The 19,443-nt window shown below is 42.7% G+C and overlaps 1 protein-coding gene and 1 pseudogene across 1 annotated transcript in view; both read right to left on the bottom strand.

Annotated features, from left to right (window-relative positions):
• Window positions 1-1,351: 1,351 nt before the first annotated feature.
• Window positions 1,352-19,443, bottom strand: part of LEMD1 (LEM domain containing 1) — a 28,465-nt gene continuing 10,373 nt past the window's right edge. Inside the window, exons 4-5 of the mRNA XM_070396611.1 lie at window positions 2,422-2,498; window positions 1,352-1,529 (exon numbers count right to left, since the gene is read on the bottom strand). Of these exons, the coding sequence (XP_070252712.1) occupies window positions 1,352-1,529; window positions 2,422-2,498 (255 nt within the window). The remainder of the gene's footprint in view (window positions 1,530-2,421; window positions 2,499-19,443) is intronic.
• On the bottom strand, window positions 9,276-18,377 carry LOC138996105 (eukaryotic translation initiation factor 3 subunit E pseudogene; annotated as a pseudogene).

Raw genomic sequence — 19,443 nt, 5'->3', positions numbered from 1 at the left:
AAATATTCTAAGATTGATTTTGGTGATTGTTGTACAACTCTATGAACATACTAAAAATCGTTGGATTATACATCCTAACTAGGTGAATTATATGACATGTGAATTATATCCCAATGAAGCTGTTATAAAAAAATTTAAATAAGCATATCTTTTATGATGAATTCAATGTTAACATTTTAAATTAATGCATAATCATCTCTCAAGAGGCTTTACTCCAATTTATTCAACTATTCTCCTGTTGTTCAATATTTGGGTTGGTTCTACATTTTGGCTATCATAAAATTTCTAGTCAAATTCTCTGTGCTTAAGGGTTCTTTTTATCTAGAATTAGTTCCTCCCAGAAGTAAAAATGTTGTGCCAGAGTATAACACTACTTAGGCATTTATCGAGCCTATATTGGAGGCTTATAACCAGTTATGTATGGACCATACTAAGTACTCTTATATGCATTATTTCTTCAAATTCTTCATCACCCTAAGGCAGTGGTTGGCAAACTCATTAGTCAACAGAGCCAAATATCAACAGTACAACGATTGAAATTTCTTTTGAGAGCCAAATTTTTTAAACTTAAACTATATAGGTAGATACATTGTTATTAACTTAATTAGGGTACTCCTAAGGCTTAGGAAGAGCCACACTCAAGGGGCCAGAGAACCACATGTGGCTCTCGAGCCGCAGTTTGCCGACCACGGCCCTAAGAGGTCTATGCTACCTCTAGTGTCAGAAGTTGAAACTGAAGCTCAGAGAAGACAACCAACTCATCCAAGTTCACAGCGTCAATATACAGAGGAGCCAGGGACCTACCCAACTCTGTCTGGTCCCAGAGGCCATGATCACTCCCTCATCAGGCCTTCATGTGTTCAATCCTTGCTAGGTTTCAATGGTGAAAATGCTGCCATTTTCTAAATTGTTTTTGGGTGATGTTGGATATTTCCTTGTGTTTGTCACATCAGATGCACTCTTTATTTGTTCATTAACCTGTTGCGGCCTTTCCCGTAGTGGACTATACAATTTGCAGAGTGAATAGAGTGAATAACATGTAATCAATGGCTGGTTACCCTCATTGAAAAGAAAGATGCAGGCTCAGCTTCCTTTTGGGAAATGCCCTTCAGTGTAGAAGCACCTTTAATGATGGCCAGCATGCCTCGTAGAAGTCCCTGAGATTCAGCTCTCGTTCTTCCCCTTGTTCCTTCCCCCTGGCTGAGCCAGGGTACAGAACGGTGAGAGTGCACAGTGCACAGTGCACGGGAAGACTACCTGGCTACAGGGCTGACCCTCCCCCTTCGGAGCAGTCCCGTTCTTCCTTGACGCAGGAGGGCTTGAGGCAATCATTGCTCTGCTCCAAAAGCTCTTAACCAAAGAGCGGCTTCTTTTCCACGGTTATGTAGACAAATACCACAATGATGAAGATGCCAAACACTGCAAGCGTCAAGCCCACTGGAAACCGTTCTAGGTTTACTGTGCAGTAGGCCTTCTCTTCGGTGTTATTCCATTCTCTGAATCTGGGGTATGGTGCTCCTGAGGCCCACCTGTGGAAACATTAGGGGTTCTTAGGGTTGAGTACAGGACGAACCAGCATACCACCCCCCCCCCCCCCCGGCCCCCCGAACGTGTGTGGCCTTGGGGGTCAAAGGAGTAACCCTGTGGGGCTTCAGGGAGCAGGCCTCTATCATGAAAAATCTATGCTAATTTTAACCAGCGGTGTTAACAGGGTACCATGAGGATGTGAGGTCTCAAATGCCCCACAAGCATTTCTTTATGTCTGTCAATGCCGGCTCGAGGCCTGGCCCGGGGACTTACAGATCCCCTGGTCCCTACTGGGGAGCCGCAAAAGCCAAACGGGGGACACCAGTCCACAGTCCTTTCTCCCCAGGCTAAACCCAGCCTTTCAGGGTGCAGATGGGAAGTGCTTTTGAAATGTGCTTATTTTGCATTTAAAAGAGCAAGAGGATGCTTTCTGAAACCTTTCAGAGTCTTACAGTTTTCACTGGTTTAATCTGGAAATTGGCTGAAGTTTATTCAGAAGTCAGGGAACTTTCCAGAAAGCTTTATATTCTGACTAATAAAATGGCCAACCTTGAGCTTTTATTTCAACTACCTGCTCTCTCTCTCTCTTTTTTTTCTTTCCCCATTTTCTAAGACTCAAAGAAAAAAATGTCTACCGATCCAGAACCCCGGGTTCTGGTCTCAGTTCATTGTAACTTTGCGCATCCCCCTCAGCCCCTCTGGCCTCTACACCTAAGTGGTGAGCTAGAGACTGTGTAAGGCCCCTTGAGCTTTGAAACGAGATATTATGAATCTTTCTTCTCTCTCAACAGATTCTTTTTCAGACTCAAACCCTTCCCCAAAGTCTGAATAACAGTTTTCTTCAGGAGTTACATACGTCAGTAATATCTCCTCAGGTGCTAAGAAAAGTATTACCTTATTTTCTCAGCGTGCTTATGATGCGGACAGTAGATATGTTGGGGTTTTGGTGTAGAGGTGAAAGCCTTGGGTCTCTAATGAACAGAAAGAAAATATCAAGAAGAACTTATTTATCAGAAAGATAATACAAATTATCAAGAAGAGCCCTCACAGTTTCCAATGTCTTGTACAAAGGGCCTTATTTTTTGTTCTAGAAAATAATCGTGTCCTGGCCGGTTGGTTCAGTCGGTTGGAGCATCATCCGGTCCATCCAAAGGTTGTGGGTTTGATCCCGGATCAGGGCACATACCAGGTTTCAGATTCCATCCCTGCTCGGGGTGCTTATAGGAGGCAACCAATCAATGTTTCCCTCTCACATTGTTGTTTTTCGCTCTCTCTAAAATCAATAAAACATATCCTCAGGCAAGGATTTAAAAAAGTTAATATCTTTTTAAAAAATTGTATAATCTAGGGCAGTGATGGCGAACCTTTTGAGCTCGGCGTGTCAGCATTTTGAAAAACCCTAACTTAACTCTGGTGCCGTGTCACATATAGAAATTTTTTGATATTTGCAACCATAGTAAAACAAAGACTTATATTTTTGATATTTATTTTATATATTTAAATGCCATTTAACAAAGAAAAATCAACTGAAAAAATGAGTTCGTGCGTCACCTCTGACAAGCGTGTCATAGGTTCGCCATCACTGATCTAGGGACTGATAAAGTTTTTGGTACATCAGGTAGTTTAGTACTTCATAATAAAATATTTTGAAAAGAGAGGGGGAGACAAAGAAACACCAACAAGAGAGAAAGGTTGATAGGCTGCCTCCTGCGTGCGCACACAAACACACACACACACACCAGGAATGGAGTCCACAACCCTGGTTATGTGCCCTGACTGGGAACTGAAGTGGCAGCCTTTTGGTGCATTGAATGACACCCAACCAACTGAGCCATGCAAGTGAGGGCTCATGAAGTAATATTTTACATCAGTGACTCACGCATGAACAATAGACACACCAGTGTCAAGGATCACTTGACACAAGAAGCATTCTGTTCTTAAATATCATCTTTCTATTTTGCACTTTTATTTGTACTTTTATTGCTTGGAGCTTTTTAAAAAAAAATGTTTTTATTTATTTTAGAGAGAGAAGAAGGGAGAGGGATAGAGAGATAGAAACATTGCTGAGAGAGAAACATTAATCAGCTGCCTCCTGCACAGCCCCCCACTGGGGATAGAGCCCACAACCTCAGCATGTGCCCTGACCAGGAATCGAACTGGTGACCTTCTGGTGCATGGGTTAACGCTCAACCAGAATCACACCGACCAGGTACTCGGAGCCTTTTTAATGAGCATGCAGCATTTTTATACAAAGAATAAAGTTATTTTTTTTTAAGTTGGCTATGAACAAGGACTAGAAAATAATTTAGGAAAATGAAATGTTCTGTATGAGGGATAGAAGTAAGGACAATCATGTTTTCTTTTCCTTTTCCAAAAATTTCTTTGATGTTGTCATTTTTTCAATAAAGTAAAAATGCATAGTTCTCTATGCTTTTGTTTCCTCTCTGTGAAATAAAGTTGTAAAGATTAAGTGACTTCATCTCTGCAAAATGATTAAAACATTTCCTGATATATAGTAAGCACTTAATGAAAGCACTTAGTGCTAATGATAATTATTGTTAATTTCGTGTTCCATTTTTCCTCAACTGCCTGGTTGTCCTTGATTGTCTATTCAGACTTCACTAGAGGCTCGATGCCTCAGCTTCATCTGGAAGGTCATCCGGATGGTCGTTCTGCTGTTCGGTCTAATCAGCATATTAGCTCTTTATTATGTAGGATATTCAGGCCTTATCATCCTCAAGTGTCTGCAATGTCCAAGAATGTGAAGCTGTGGTGTCAGATGATGTTGCTAACCACCATTTACCAGGTGCCTGGCCCTGTTAACTCACTAACTCACCGAGGCCTCCTGGACCACCCTCCCCTCATCTGGTAGGCACTGTCATTGCTCCATATGGGAGATGATGAGTCTTGAGGCACAGAAAGCTTAAGTAACTAGCCGAGGGTTACACAGTATTATCCTTCAATTTCTAAAAATAATTTCCCTCCTGCAAGAAGTCTTCTTTATTATTCTCATTCACTCAGATCAGTTGTCTAGTCTATATTTCCTCAGCCCGAATTCACATGTTGTCTTTAATCAAGGCATGATATCTACCATGTAGGGGCATTGGTAAGTTGGTGTTTATCACCCTTCCCAGGGACCCAGCCCCCCTGAACATGAGAGGGGCCTCTGACACCTCCCATGCTGCCAGAGGCCTCACACAACAGCAGGCCATGGACAAGGGAGTTGGGGACTGGAGCATTTCCCAGTATTCTCATGAAATCATGACTCATCAAAAAATGTATCTGGTTTTTGAAAAAGGATCTACTCTGACTAAAATGATTAATATTTACCCATAAATAAATACAAGTTTGCTTGCATTATGCAAGATGTGTATTTTACAGTGTGGACCCACACCTGGCCTGAAATGTCATAGGCTGGCACCTTCAATTGTGGGCAATGAAAGAAGGGGCGCTGAGTGCTGAGGCCCCCACCCCTCCTTCCTCTTATTCTTCCAGGACTTCTTACTGTTGGAGCTTAGGGAGCCAGGAGGCAGTGATGCTCCCGGGAGGTGGGGATGAAATTGTCTTCAAGCTGAAATGTGTTACATTTTTCAATCACTCTCCCTCACTAATGCAATTGTTGAAGAAAGGCCTGTACGTAGAACCAGACATTTTTACAAATGACTTGGCAAACTGGCAGTTATGACCTTCTTACAAGTGGGAAAAAAACTCAATTTAGAGCTCTTTAATATTGAGTTAACCCCAAATCCCTTTATTGACTAAAACTGATTAAGTTAATAAAGATCTTGCAATAATTTCACTCTATTGTTTTTACCTCAACCTTGATTTAATAAAGCTCTAATTTAAAACATTGTGTTATTTTAACCTAAATAATAATTTTGAATTAATTAAAAGCCTTTTAAAGTAATCTGCACTACATTAACAAAAGAAAGGTTAAAAATTTTGTGATCATCTGCATTTCTGCTTTAAAATATCTTCTTGCAAACCAGGAATGGGATGGGAACTTCCTTAACTTGATACAAGGTCTCTCCCAACACCTACACCAAAAATTACACTAAAAGGTAAAATATTAAGCCTGGCTGGTATGGCTCAGTGGTTGAGCATTGATCTATAACCCAGAAGGTTAGGGTTTGATTCCCAGTCAGGGCACCTGCCTAGGTTGCAGGCTTGATCCCCAGTGTGGGGACGTGGAGGAGGCAGCCAATCAATGAGTCTCTCTCATCACTGATGTTTCTATCTCTCTCTCTCTCCTTCTCCCTTCCTCTCTAAAATCAATTAAAAATATTTTTAAAAAGAGGTAAAATGTTAAAAGCATTTTCTTTAAATCAGAACTAAGGAAAGTATTCCTACTATTATCACTTACATAATAGTGTAATAAAAAGGTCGTAGAGGCACAGGTAAACAAAAAGAAATTAAAAGTATACAAATTAGACTAAAAAGAATCTGCAGGAAAATTATTATAATTGCTAAGAGTTCATTGTTATAAGACAAAAGGTACTGACAAAAGTCAACTGCAATTCCATATACCATCAACAAACCATTTAAAGCATATTTTTTTCAAAGATACTGTTCCCAACAAAAGAATTCTTCTTATTTCCAACAAAATTTGGCAACAAACATTAAAAGCCTACCTAGTAATAAAGCTGACAAAAGATGAGCATGATCTTTATTGAGAAAACAATAAAAATCTTACTGGAGGACATTAAAGAAAATTTCAATAAATGGAAAGATGTAACATGTTCATGAGCAGGAAGACTCAACAGAGTAAAGATTCAGCTTTTTCCAGATTAATTTATAAAGTTAGCAAAATTTCTATCTAAATCACATTCTGAATTTTTCATGGAACTTGATAAGCTTATTCTAAAATTTATTTGCAAGAACTAAGGGACAAGTAAAATCCACCAACCAATTTAAACCAACAAGGTGAGAGGGGTTGCTCTGGTAATGAAGACATTCTTCTATGAGCGCAAGCTGGACACATTGATCAGAATAGAGACCCCATTGGACTATTAATCACGGTTTTTGTTTTCTGTATTTTATGAGGCTTTGGCATCCTGGGGCCTCGCTGACCTTGGAGAGACTGCCTTTCCGAAGACTGACCCACTCCTAGGGATAGTAAAGACTCCCTGTGACCGCGCCTTCCATGTACAAGCCAACCAACCCCTCCAACCTCCTGTATCTAACGTTCACTTACCAAGCCAATACTTTCCCTGTCCTACATCAGCCTAGGGCCAGATATTGGCCAACTAGGGTCCACCCCTAAAGCCCAGAACTGCTGAAATTGAAATTAGTCCAACTAGCCAATCCTAAAATGCTTACCTTGCCTCACCCACTCCTCCCTGCAAAGGCCACAACAAAGCCTTGTGCCCAAGCCTTCCTCTTACTCCTGCCTCCTGACTGACCCTGCTCCTTCCCCAGGTGGCCCATTGGCATGATGCAATCAACCCTCTGGGGTATTGTAGGTAATACACTGCTTTGGAAGGCAGTCATCTCCCTGCCTGTCCCCTTACTATACCTGATTAAAACAAATCCTCGGTGCATTTTAAAACTCCTGTGGAAATTTGATGAATGACAAGAGCTAACATTGCCAACCAGATGAGAAAGGACAGACTATTCAAAATGGTATTGGGAACAGATGAGATAGATACCGGTATACTTCTCCAAAGTTCTTCTGCTCAATATAGCCCCAATCCCTGTGTTAGCACAGGCAGCTAGGAGTTAACAAAAGAGACGGAAGCTACACTGGCTGGGCCTGATTGAGTCTGGAAGTTACACTTAATCAGGCTTAAGTCTGGAAGCTACAGCTTCAGACACCCCAGGGGATAGCTGATACCCCAGAGAATAGTGAATAGCTGTCTCCACCCCACACACAACCCCCCCCCACCCCCCCCACCCTCCCCCCCCCCCCCCCCCACAGCAAAGGGATTAACACCTCTCCATCCCCCTGTGTAGGGAGGAAGGACCTGCTTTCCAATCTCCCCCCAGGTACAAGGGGTCCACTCGCTGGTACTATGTGGGGGAGGAATACACAATAAAGGGGAAATTCCTTTGCTAGGCACTTGTGCAGTAGAAACCAGGATGCTACAGAGGGAGATCCTTCTACTTTGAGGCATTCGCAGTAGGAGCCAAGATGGTGACCACAGAGGGGAGGTGTCTAGCCTGGGAAAAGGATTGGATTGGATGCACGCATGAAACCCCAGAAGATCTGGGAAAGAGATTGGATCTGGGGAAGACCCAACACAAGCCTGCAAAGAGCCAGGAAAGAGATTGGTTCGTTTGAAAGAAAGCTTACCCCTTCCCAAGCCTGAGGGCATACAATCAAAGCCTACTAAAGGCCTCTCGGTAGCACGTGTTCACTATTTGTTCACCTGTTGGGCACGTTCTCTCCGTAGCAGCCGCGCACCCAAGCACGGGCTCCACGTGCTGGCCTGGGTGCAGCAGGGCAGCGGCTGCAGGAGCACAGCTGGGAACTGAGGCTGCACTGGCATGGACTAAAGTGAACAATGGCAGCCTTTGGTGCCCCTCGGGTACTGAGCAATGGCACACGATCTCTGGACTCTGGCTCTTCTGGGCTCGGGGAAGACAAGGCTGGGCTTCTCCCACAGCTGGACGAAGCTAAGCCACCTGGTGGTGGATGAGACACCGGCACCTGGGGACAGTCCCTTGTGTCTGCTCCAGCTCTAGTAAGTCTTACCACTGTGCCTCATCCTCCCATGTGTGGGTCCCTGAAATGCTTTTCTTGCGACTCCGTGGAAGAACCCCATTTCCATCGGCAACACCTGGACACTATATGTAAAGCAAACAGAAGAAGACTCTGAAAGGTGGAGAAAAGCAGATGGGCTAGGGGCCTCAGGACCCGAGGAATGACTTGCAGTGAATGCCCTGGGTTTTCTTTTTACTGCACGTACCCCAGACTGTTTGCTGGCAACCTGGAAACACCAAAGAGTGCAAACAAAAAGCTTCTGGAAAGATGAGGGGCTAGGAAAGGAGAAAGGGGCAGCCCCACAAGACCAAAAATTTTACCAAACAGCCCACTAGCCAAGGTGCTTGGGAAGCCTGGACTTCCACCTCGTTCCTACTGGGCTAGTATCATGGACCACTGCCCTCCCTCTCCACTCCCTCCCCCCCCCCCCCCCCCCCCGCCCCCAAGCCCAGCAATAATGAACCAACAAACATACAACAGGGTGTCAATGGAGGCCCAGTGGGGGATGTGGACTCCTACCACTTGCCCTGCGGTGAAGAGCTGGGTCCCTCTTCCCCCACCAGCGTATAAAGTCTGGGGAAGAAGCTAAAACAGAATATTTCAATACAACCCAAAGTCTCTCATAATTTGAGGAGAAAAGATAACACAAGCCAGCACCGAGATGACATACTATTGAATTAGCTGACCAAGATTTTAGAGCAGCCATCATAAAATGTTTCAAAGAACCACCTAAACATGTATGAAACAATTGAAAAAAATTATCTCTCTGCAGATCAGTAGAATATATAAAGAAGAACCCAGTGTAAACTTTAGAATTTAAAATAATGCAAATGAAGTAAAACACTGGCAAGACGGCTTGACAGAGAATGGAGAACACAGAGGAAAGAATCAATGAACTCTGTTTCTTCATGAAACATCCCATTATATTCAAATTCTCTAAAAGTTATGCTCAATATGTTGTTTCTAAAATGTATGTCACCCTTTATATTGTAGTTTCATTATTTCGCCTTTCCTTTATAGTTTTGTTGTTTTTCTTTACAATTCTTTAGTAAAAGTCAGAGTCTTCAGTTGCCCTGTTAGGAGCCTCTAACCTACTATTCTGATTAAGTTACTTCTAAATATTAAAAGTCAACATCTGGCTTCTAAATGAAAGGCTTTTGGTGTTTTCAATTACTGGCTGATAGGTTAAGATTGCACTGTTACCCATAACCACGTGACCTAATTTAGAATCGATCTTGGCCTCTAGTCTTGCATTTCTAACCAAATTTACAATCCACCTTTCAGCTGCATCTGGAGTCACGCTCCGTTTATCTGCCAACATGTTAATGCTGATACATGGTGGATGCAACTAGAAGTCTCAAATAGGAAGAGATGGGAATTTTCAGCGAAACCCTCGAGACAAGCCACCAGGAAGTCAATTACAAGCACAGGTTCACATTCCCTCCGCTTTTTCTGAGCCCCATCAAAGTAAAAGTGAACATCTAAGCATTCAACAAACGGTAATTGGGTCTTTGCATGTGCAAGAATCACATTGAATAACTTTCCTAGAATTCAGTGATGGTGAACCTATGACACGCATGTCAGAGGTGACACACAAACTCATTTTTTTGGTTGATTTTTCTTTGTTAAATGGCATTTAAATATATAAAATAAATATCAAAAATATACGTCTTTGTTTTACTATGGTTGCAAATATCAAAAAATTTCTATATGTGACATGGCACCAGAGTTAAGTTAGGGTTTTTCAAAATGCTGACACGCCGAGCTCAAAAGGTTCGCCATCCCTGGCCTAGATCTTTCAGTGTCTGCTGGCGTTTTCAAACATCTTTGTTATGACTGCTGTAGTCAAGTAGTGAAGAATATGTGGACACATCATCTGAACTGCAGTAAGATATTGTGGCTGGTAAAGGAGAGATCAATAATGTTATCACACCCTTGGGGTGGTTGAAGAGACAGAGGCCAGTGAATGCACCATGGTCGCTGCTGAAGAGACTGGAATGGAGAACTCACAGAATTATTATCTACTAGAGGCCCGGTGCACAAAAATTTGTGCACTCGGGGGGGAAGGGGGGGGGTCCCTCAGCCCGGCCTGTGCCCTCTCGCAGTCTGGGACCCCTCGGGAGGTAACGACCTGCTGGCTTAGGCCTGCTCCTGGGTGGCAGAGGGCAGGCCCAATCCCTAGGTGCAGCCCCTGGTCGGGCTCAGAGCAGGGCTGATTGGGGAGTTGGGGCGCCGCCCCCTGTCATGCACAGAGCAGGGTGGATTGGGAGGTTGTGATGCCACCCTCAGTCACGCTCAGGGTGGGGCTGATTGGGGGGTTGGGGCACCGCCCCCTATCACACTCAAGGCAGGGTCGATTGGGAGGTTGCGGTGCCAACCCCTGTGATGCACAGAGCAGGGCCAATCAGGGGGTTGGGGAGCTCCCCCCTGTCATGCACAGAGCAGGGCCCATCAGGGCCCATCAGGGCCCATGAGGAGCTCCCCCCTGTCACTCACAGAGTAGGGCCGATAGGGGAGTTAGGGCACCACCCCCTGTCACACACACAGCAGGGCAGATCAGGAGGTTGGGGCGCCACCACTGTCACACTCAGGGCAGGGCCAATGGGGAGGTTATGGCTCTACCCCGTCACACACAAAGCAGGGCCCGTTGGGGGGGGGGGAGGGGTTGGGGCGCCGCCCCCGTCACACACAGAGCAGGGCCGATCAGGGGGTTGGGGCGCCGCCACTTTCACACTCAGGGCAGGGCCGATGGGGAGGTTATGGCTCTACCCCATCACACACAGAGCAGGGCCTGTGTGTGGTGGTGGTGGTGGGGGGGGGGGGGTTGGGGCGCCGCACCCTGTCACACACAGAGCCGCAGGGCGATCAGGGGGTTTGGGCGCTGCCCCCTGTCATGCTGATCCGGTGCCAGGAGGCCTCGCAGCTCTGCTGATCCCGGTGCTGGGAGGCATATTACCCTTTTACTATATAGGATAGAGGCCTGGGGGCCGGCTGGTTTGCCCTGAAGGGTGTCCTGGATCAGGGTGGGGGTCCCCACTGGGGTGCCTGGCCAGTCTGGGTGAGGAGCTGAGGGCTGCTTTCAGGTTGGCAATTGACTGAAGCTCCCAACCACTCCTTTTTTTCTTTTCTTTTTTTTATTTTTTTTATTCTGGGCCAGCTTTAGCTCTGGCTCTAGCTCTGAGGCTTCCGCTGCTATAATCAAAACAATGTATAACTCTAGCTCTGAGATCCCGGCTGGCTGAAAGCTGGTTTCTGGGGTTTTGTTTAGCTTCTATATTTGCAACATAGTTTCTTAGCATTGTAGCTCAGAGGCCGGCAAGTCAGGCCAGGAACATTGGAGTCTGCAGTCCCTGGAGCAAGCAAGCCTCATGTTCACTTCCAGCTGCCTGGCTGCAGGCCGCCATCTTGGCTGACAGTTAATTTGCATAAGGATATGCTGATTAGCCAATGGGAAGGGTAGCGGTTGTACGCTAATTACCATGTTTCTCTTTTATTAGTGTAGATGGTCTCTTAACTGTGTAAGCCAGTGGTTCTCAACCTTCCTAATGCCGCGAACCCTTTAATACAGTTCCTCATGTTGTGGTGACCCCAACCATAAAATTATTTTCGTTGCCCTAACTGGTTTGGCTCAGTGGATAGAGTGTCGGCCTGCGGACTCAAGGGTCCCGGGTTCGATTCTGGTCAAGGGCATGTACCTTAGTTTTGGGCACATTCCAGTAGGAGGTGTGCAGGAGGCGGCTGATCAATGTTTCTCTCTCATCCATGTTTCTGACTCTCTATCCCTCTCTCTTTCTCTCTGTAAAAAATCAATAAAACATGTTAAAAAAAAATTATTTTCGTTGCTACTTCATAACTGTAATTTTGCTACTGTTATGAATCGTAATGTAAATATCTGATATGCAGGATGTATTTTCATTGTTATAAATTAAACATAATTAAAGCATAGTGATTAATCACAAAAACAATATGTAATTATATATTCAATATGTGTTTTCCGATGGTCTTAGGCAACGCCTGTGAAAGGGTCGTTCGACCCCCAAAGGGGTCGTGACCCACAGGTTGAGAACCACTGATGTAAGCTCTTCCAAAAAAAAACAACACAAAACAAAAGATCTAATATTTGTGTTATCAGAGCGCCTGGAGGAGAGAAGAGTAAGGTGGGGATGAAAAAGATATTTGAAGAAATAAGAGCTGAAAATGTCCCAAATTTGGCAAAAGACACAAATCTACAGATTTCAAAAAGCTGAGTGAATTCCAAACGATAAACCCAAAGGAATCCACGTCAAGAAATATCATAAGCAAACTTCTGTGCATCAAATGACATTATGAAGAAAGAGAAAAGGCAGTCTTTTTCACAGAATGGGAAAAACATTTGCAAATCATATATTTGATAACAGACTAGTATTCAGAATACGGTATATAAGCAATTCTTACAACTTAACAATCTAAAGACAAACAACCCAATTAAAATATGGACAAGTGATTTGAATAAACATTTCTCTAAAGAATATGTACAAATGTTCAATAAGCAAATGAAAAGAGTCTCAACATCATTAGTCATCAGGGAAATGCAAATCAAGACCACAGTGAGCTACCACTTCATACGTACTACGAGGACGGCCATTTTTAAAAAGTTGGGGTGGAGTCCTAGCTGCTTTGGCTCAATTGGTTGAGCATCGTGACCCAGAGGTTTGCCAGTTCAATATCCAGTCAGGGCACGTGCTCTGCTCGGGTTGTGGGCTGGGTCCCCCAGTAGAGGGCATTCTCTCTCTCTCTTTCTCTCTCTCTCTCTCTCTAAAAACAAATAAAAATATTTTTTTTAATGTTGGGTTGACAAGGATATGGAGAAATTGGAACCTGCACACATTGGTGGTGGGAATGTAAGATGAGCACCCACTGTGGAAACAGTTTTGCCATTACTAAAAAAGTTAAACACAGGATTACCACATGGCTCAAAAATTCCACTCGTGGGTATACTGGTATATCCAAAAGGATTGAAAACAGATACTTATACATGAATGAACGTTCACAGCACCAACATTTGCAGTAGCCAAGAGGTAGAAACAATCCACATGTCCATAACATTATTATTCAGTCATAAAAAGAGATGATGTGCGGATACAAGCACACAGTACAACATAGATAAACTTGAAAACCTCATGGTAAACTTAAAAGGTCACAAAACATCACATATTGGATGATTCCATTTATATGAAACATACAGAAAAAAAATCCATTGAAACAGAAAGCAGATTAGTAGTTGTCAGGAGGGGTTTGTGGAGTAACTGTGTCATAGGTACTGAGTTTTGTTTTGGGGTGAATGAACATGTTTTGAATCTAGATCGAGGCAGCGTTTTGAATATACTGTACTATATGCCATTGAATTTTGCACTTTAAAATAGTAAATTTTATGTTATGTGAATTTAACCTTAACAAAATTTCTGCCCAGCCGGTGTGGCACAGTTGGTTGAGCATCATCTCATGTATCAAAAAAGGTCATTGGTTCAATTCCCTGTCAGAGCACATGCCCGGGTTTCAGGCTCAATCCCCAGTAGGGGGCATGCAGGAGGCAGCCCATCGACATTTCTATCTCTCCCTCTCCTTTCCTCTCTCTGAAAGCAATCAAAACTTAAATAAAAACATATATATAGTATATACTGTATATATATAAAAATTTCTGATTCTCATCATTGTGATGTGAATATCCTTATGTTTTTAGACTAAAGACATATATAATGACGTTTTGGGGAGAAAGTAAAAGATTATGATGTCATAAATTAGTTCAAGAAAAAATAATAAATAGATAAAATTATAAAACAAATGTGGTAAAATGTTAACAATTGGTAAATCTGGGTGAAGGCCATATAGGAATTCTTTGTTGGAAACTTGCTTTAAGTTTGAAAATTGTTTTAAATTACATTTTTAAAAGGCAAGTAGAGCCCTAGACTGGTGGCTCAGTTGGTTGGAGCATCACCCCATTCACCAAAAGGTTGCAGGTTTGATTCCTGGTCAAGGCCAGTTTGGGAGGCAACCAATTGATGTTTCTCACATCAATGTTTCTCTCTCTCTCTTCTCTGTCTCTGTCTCTCTTTCTCTCTCTTACTTTTTCACTCTCTAACTCTCAAAATCAATAAAAGCATACCCTCAGGTGAGGATTTTTTTAAAAAGGCTAGTAGAAAAATGTGAAAAGACAAGCCCACTGTGGGAGATGTTAATAATGGAGGAGGCTATTCATGTGGTGGGGGCAGAGGTTATATGAGAATCTCTGTACCCTACTCTCAGTTATGATGTGAACTGCTAAACAAACAAACAAACAAAGAATGTTAAGACAATCCCAAGCTACTAAAAGATCTGTGTTACACTTATGACTGACAAAGGGTTAGTATCCAAAATATATAAGAGCTCCTATAAATTAATGAGAAAAAGACAAACAACCAAATAGAAAAACTGGCAAAAAATACGAACAGACATTTTACAAACAACAAAACATAAATAACCAACAAACATGTGAGAAGATGCTCAACCTTATTAGCATAAGAGTAATACAAATTACAATCATAATAAAATACCACCTTATATCCACTACATTGACAAAAATGAAATCTGGCAATACTAAAATTTGAAGAAGATTTAGAATAATGGAGCTTTTAATATGTTGCTGGTAGGAATATATAGTGTGGCCACTGTAGAGCGGTTTAGCATGATCTCTTCAGCTGAAGATCAGGTATATATCCTTCAAGTCAGCAGTTCCCCTGCTGGGTATATTCATTCAATCAGAAAAAAATTCTTGCACATGTATACAATGAATTATGTACCACAATTGTTTGTAACAGCATTGTTTGTATTAGGCAAACTTGGCAACAAATTCAAATGTCCTGTAAATAAGGAATGGATAAATATATTTTTACAATAATCATATAGCAGTGAAAATTAATGAGTGAGAGCTACAAGTGTTGGGTGACGCTCATAACATAATGGTGAATGGTAAAGGGAAGTTACCAAAGAATACTTACACTATGATATCATTTAAATAAAATCCAAAATCATGAGAAACTAAAGTTTGTGGATACTGTAAAGAAAAGGAAAAGAATAATAAGTAGAAAACTCAAGGTAGTGGTTACCTTGGGGGAAATGAAGGAAGGGGAAAATGATCATTGGGGTCTTCAACAAAATTATCAATGATTTATAGTAATTTTTAATCTCTAGGGTGAGAATCAAACTGCTTATTACATAGTTTTTATACCTTTTTAGATGCATATGTTATAATAAAATATCAAAAAAGGTTTTCCAGCCCAACTGGTGTGGCTCAGTGGTTGACCGGGAGGTCACAATTCGGTTTCATCCCTGATCAAGGCACATGCCTGGGTTGCGGGCTTGGTCCCCAGAAGGGGGTGTGTAGAAGACAGCTGATCAATAATTCTCTCTCATCATGGATGTTTCTTGCCCTCCCTCTCTCTAAAATCAATAAAAACATATTTCTTTTAAAAAAGATTTTCAGCCCTAACCGGTTTGGCTCAGTGGATAGAGCATCGGCCTGCAGACTGAAGGGTCCCAGGTTCAATTCCGGTCAAGGGCAGGTACCTTGGTTGTAGGTACATCTCCAGTAGGGGTGTTCAGGAGGCAGCTGATTGATGTTTCTCTCTCATCGATGTTTCTAACTCTCTATCCCTCTCCCTTCCTCTCTGTGAAAAATCAATAAAATATATTTTTAAAATAAAATAAAATAAAAAAGGTTTTCAGGTTTGAATTTTCTTCTGTCTACTTGGGCAAATTCCAGGTACCTGTGTGCATATCAGTCAGTCCATTTTAGCAGTGCTGATTTCTGTACCATGGCTTTAATGGGAGGACAGAAGGGCCAGTGGAAAATGCCTCAGATGCACTCTTATAGCAAAGCCACCCCAGAAAGAAAGCCTTCGCTGCCATAGGGGACAAGAAGCCCTGTGTCCTGGGAGACCATGAAAAGAGACACTGGGGGGAGCTGTTTCACCACTCAGGTGCCTGGTTGTGTCTCCTCTTCCTTTGGCAGCTGAATATAATGGGAAAGGCCATATAACATGGAAATTAGAAGACTGGAATGCCATTTCCAATTTTTCTGCTAACACCGTGTGGTCTTAGGCAAGTCATACCCCGTCTCTGCTTCTTTCTGCATCTGTACGATGAACCACATAGCCTCCTCCAACAAGCCTTTCAGAGAGGAAATTCCACGATCTAGCATCATAATAAATCATGCCTAGACTCATGCATCGAGATGAATAGCGCCTGGTACTAAGGAAGCCCTAATAAATCCCAAGAGATCAAAATAACTCAGGGATGCTCATCGTGGAGGTAAACAGGAAACTCCTTTCCTTAAAATGGATACATATAGCTATGCCCATCATGCAAATGATAAACTAGCTATAGTGAGTTTGGTTAAATGTTCTTAGATGAAAACGGAAGCAAAGCTGGGTTTTTTAAGCAAATGCATATTTTTCCTATAGAAAGAGAACACCACTGCTCATAATTCAGTTTTATGAAAATAAATAAGTTTACCTTTCTTATCATCTTAGAACCATTGTAATCAGAGTTTGGTTTTGCTAACTCTTCCTGAGGCTCTTGCATTTCAAAGACTGGGTTCTATTACACAGAAAGAATCAGCATGTGATCAATAAGATAAAGACATGGATTATTAGCGTATTTAAGCAGACATACTAGGAGGTCAGTGGTTTTACAGGAAGACCGTTGCATTCCTTGTAAATATGCTGTTTAGCTCCCATTAGTACATGTCAAAGGTAAGAACGAAGGGTTTATTAAGTAGTCACAAAATATGTAATTTACTCTTCACTTTGACCCAACTGGAATATACAACAACTATTAGGAATAAGGATGCTTTTCAATTAATTAAGAAACCATTATAGAGAAGTTTAACATCAGGTCGCCTAAAACCTTTACATGCAACTCAAACCACACACTTAATGGTAGTCCTTTAATATGTATTCCCTTGGTACACCGTGTCTTCGGGTGGTAGCAAATGGGGTAGGCCCTGCACATGCACATTATAGGCCTACAAAGTATCTTACCAACAACAACAGCGATTGAGACACAAGAGTAAAAATCCTACTGAAGTTTTGGCACAAAGTCATTGACACAGACTTCAGAATCGGAAGCAAAAAAGAAACATGAAGCTTTCCTTCCCTTCTTTGTCCTTCCCTGGGATGTCATGTGTCCTGCACAAGAAGTGGGGCAGAGGTGACATGAATGAGGGGTCAGAATACCTGGAGGCCAAAGAAATGAAGGAGGAGGGGCTGTGTATATTGGGGTTCCTGGTGGCTGAAGAATGGCAGTGGGAGGGGGACAGCATGCAGGCTTCAGTGTGCCCTGTGTCCAAGGAAGAGAGACGGTGATGGGAGGGTTATGCAGAGACAGAGGTGGCTATTATGACTGGGAGGTTGGTTACACTGAGGAAATTAGAAAGTGGAGCAAAACGCAAATCTATGGAGGGTAATGGGAGCCAGGTTTCTCACTGTCTCAGTAGTGACTTACAAACAGAAAGGGGAAAGACCGATTAGAAAGAACACTGAAACGCTGGATTGTAATTGAAGATCAATATGCACTTATGACTTTTAAATTTGTATAGAGAGAGATACAAAAATAGTTATGATGCATATGTGCATATACACACACCTTTATTTTCTAGCTCTGCCCACCGAGAGGACCTAGAAGCAATGACTCCCAGTAGCAATGAGCTCACTGAAGATCTAGATCTTTTTAAAAAATATGTTTTTATTGATTTTAGAGAGGACAGGAGGTGGGGGAGAGAGAGAGAGACACTGATATGAGAGAGAAACATTGATCAGTTGCCTCCTGAATGCACCCTGACTAACTGGGGACTGAACATGCAATCTGGGCATGTGCCTCGACTGGGAATCGAACTGGCAACCTTCCAGTGCACGGGACAATGCTCAACCAACTGAGCCACACCGACCAGAGCTAGATCCTGGTTTTTTAAATACCATCCTACAGTAAAAGTAGACACAATCCTGCAGTAGCCACCATCCAAGGCTCCTGGGGCAGAAAAAGCACCAGATGGGTTTGAAACATCTTTTTGTGCCAGAAATTCAGGACATGCTCAAGGAATGAGGAGGACATATCAAAAGGACACAGTACCCATATTGAAAAGGCTTCCACTGGCCAAATCTGGGACAATTTGAGCATTAAAATATGTAAAGATATCAAGATACAGTCCGTTTGATTAAAAAGAATCAATGAGTCCATACTAACATGACTGAATGAAAGAACAAATGAAACAAAGAACAAACAAACAAATAAATGAGCGAATAAAATGGGGGGAAGGGAAGGTCTTCCTTATGTTGACTACCATCTAATAGATGCAGAGGGAATAATAGGAATAGAAAGTCTCAATGGGCCGTCATCACAATGGAAGTTGATTCAGGCAGTCGTCTAGGGGAGCTAGGGCTAATGGATGAGGTTTGAATAGGAGAACTATGTTAGTGTCATTTCAGAATATTTCCCCGCAGAATACTGTTTGATTACAAATGGAAGAAAAATGATGGTTTTATGGAGAAACCTGACAGACACCAACTTCTCCAGGTGATTAAGGTTAATGTTACCAGCGGTGGAACAGGGTGGCATTGCTACCTGGTGTGATGCTCTGGGAAGAGCACAGCATCATTCTGAGGATTTCCTGCCCAGAGGACATGGCCTCTATGAATAGTCAAAAGGAAAAATCAGACAGAAAAGTCGCCCTACAGGATGAAAGACGTGTACTCTTTAAAATGGTCAAGGGTGCCCTAGCGGGTTTGGCTCAGTGAATAGAGCGTCAGCCTGCCAACTGAAGGGTCCTGGGTTCGATTGGGTCAAGGGCACATCCCCCAGGTTGTGGGCTTGATCCCCAGTAGGGGGCGTGCAGGAGGCAGCTGATCAATGATTCCCTCTCATCATTGATATTTCTATCTCTCTCTCTCTCTCTCTCTCTCTTTCTCCCTTCCTCTCTGAAATAAATTTAAAAAAATTTTTTTTAATGGTCAAGGGCGTGAATGCCAGGGAAAGATGGAAGATGGAGGCACTGTTGTTTGAAATTGAAGGAGACTGAAGAGCCCTGACAACCAAAGACAACATGTGCTCCTAGACTAGTCATGGATGAGAAAGCAAAGACATTATGGGATAGTTGGTGATACTTGAATGGGATCTGAATATTGGATGCTAGCACTGAATCA

This window comes from Myotis yumanensis, unplaced genomic scaffold (assembly GCF_028538775.1).
Source record: "Myotis yumanensis isolate MYYU_CA2020_CCGP unplaced genomic scaffold, mMyoYum1.0.hap1 SCAF_17, whole genome shotgun sequence".
Classification (NCBI taxonomy): domain Eukaryota; kingdom Metazoa; phylum Chordata; class Mammalia; order Chiroptera; family Vespertilionidae; genus Myotis; species Myotis yumanensis.
The sequence above is the reverse complement of the archived record's forward strand: the minus strand, read 5'-3'. Positions and strand labels throughout refer to the sequence as shown.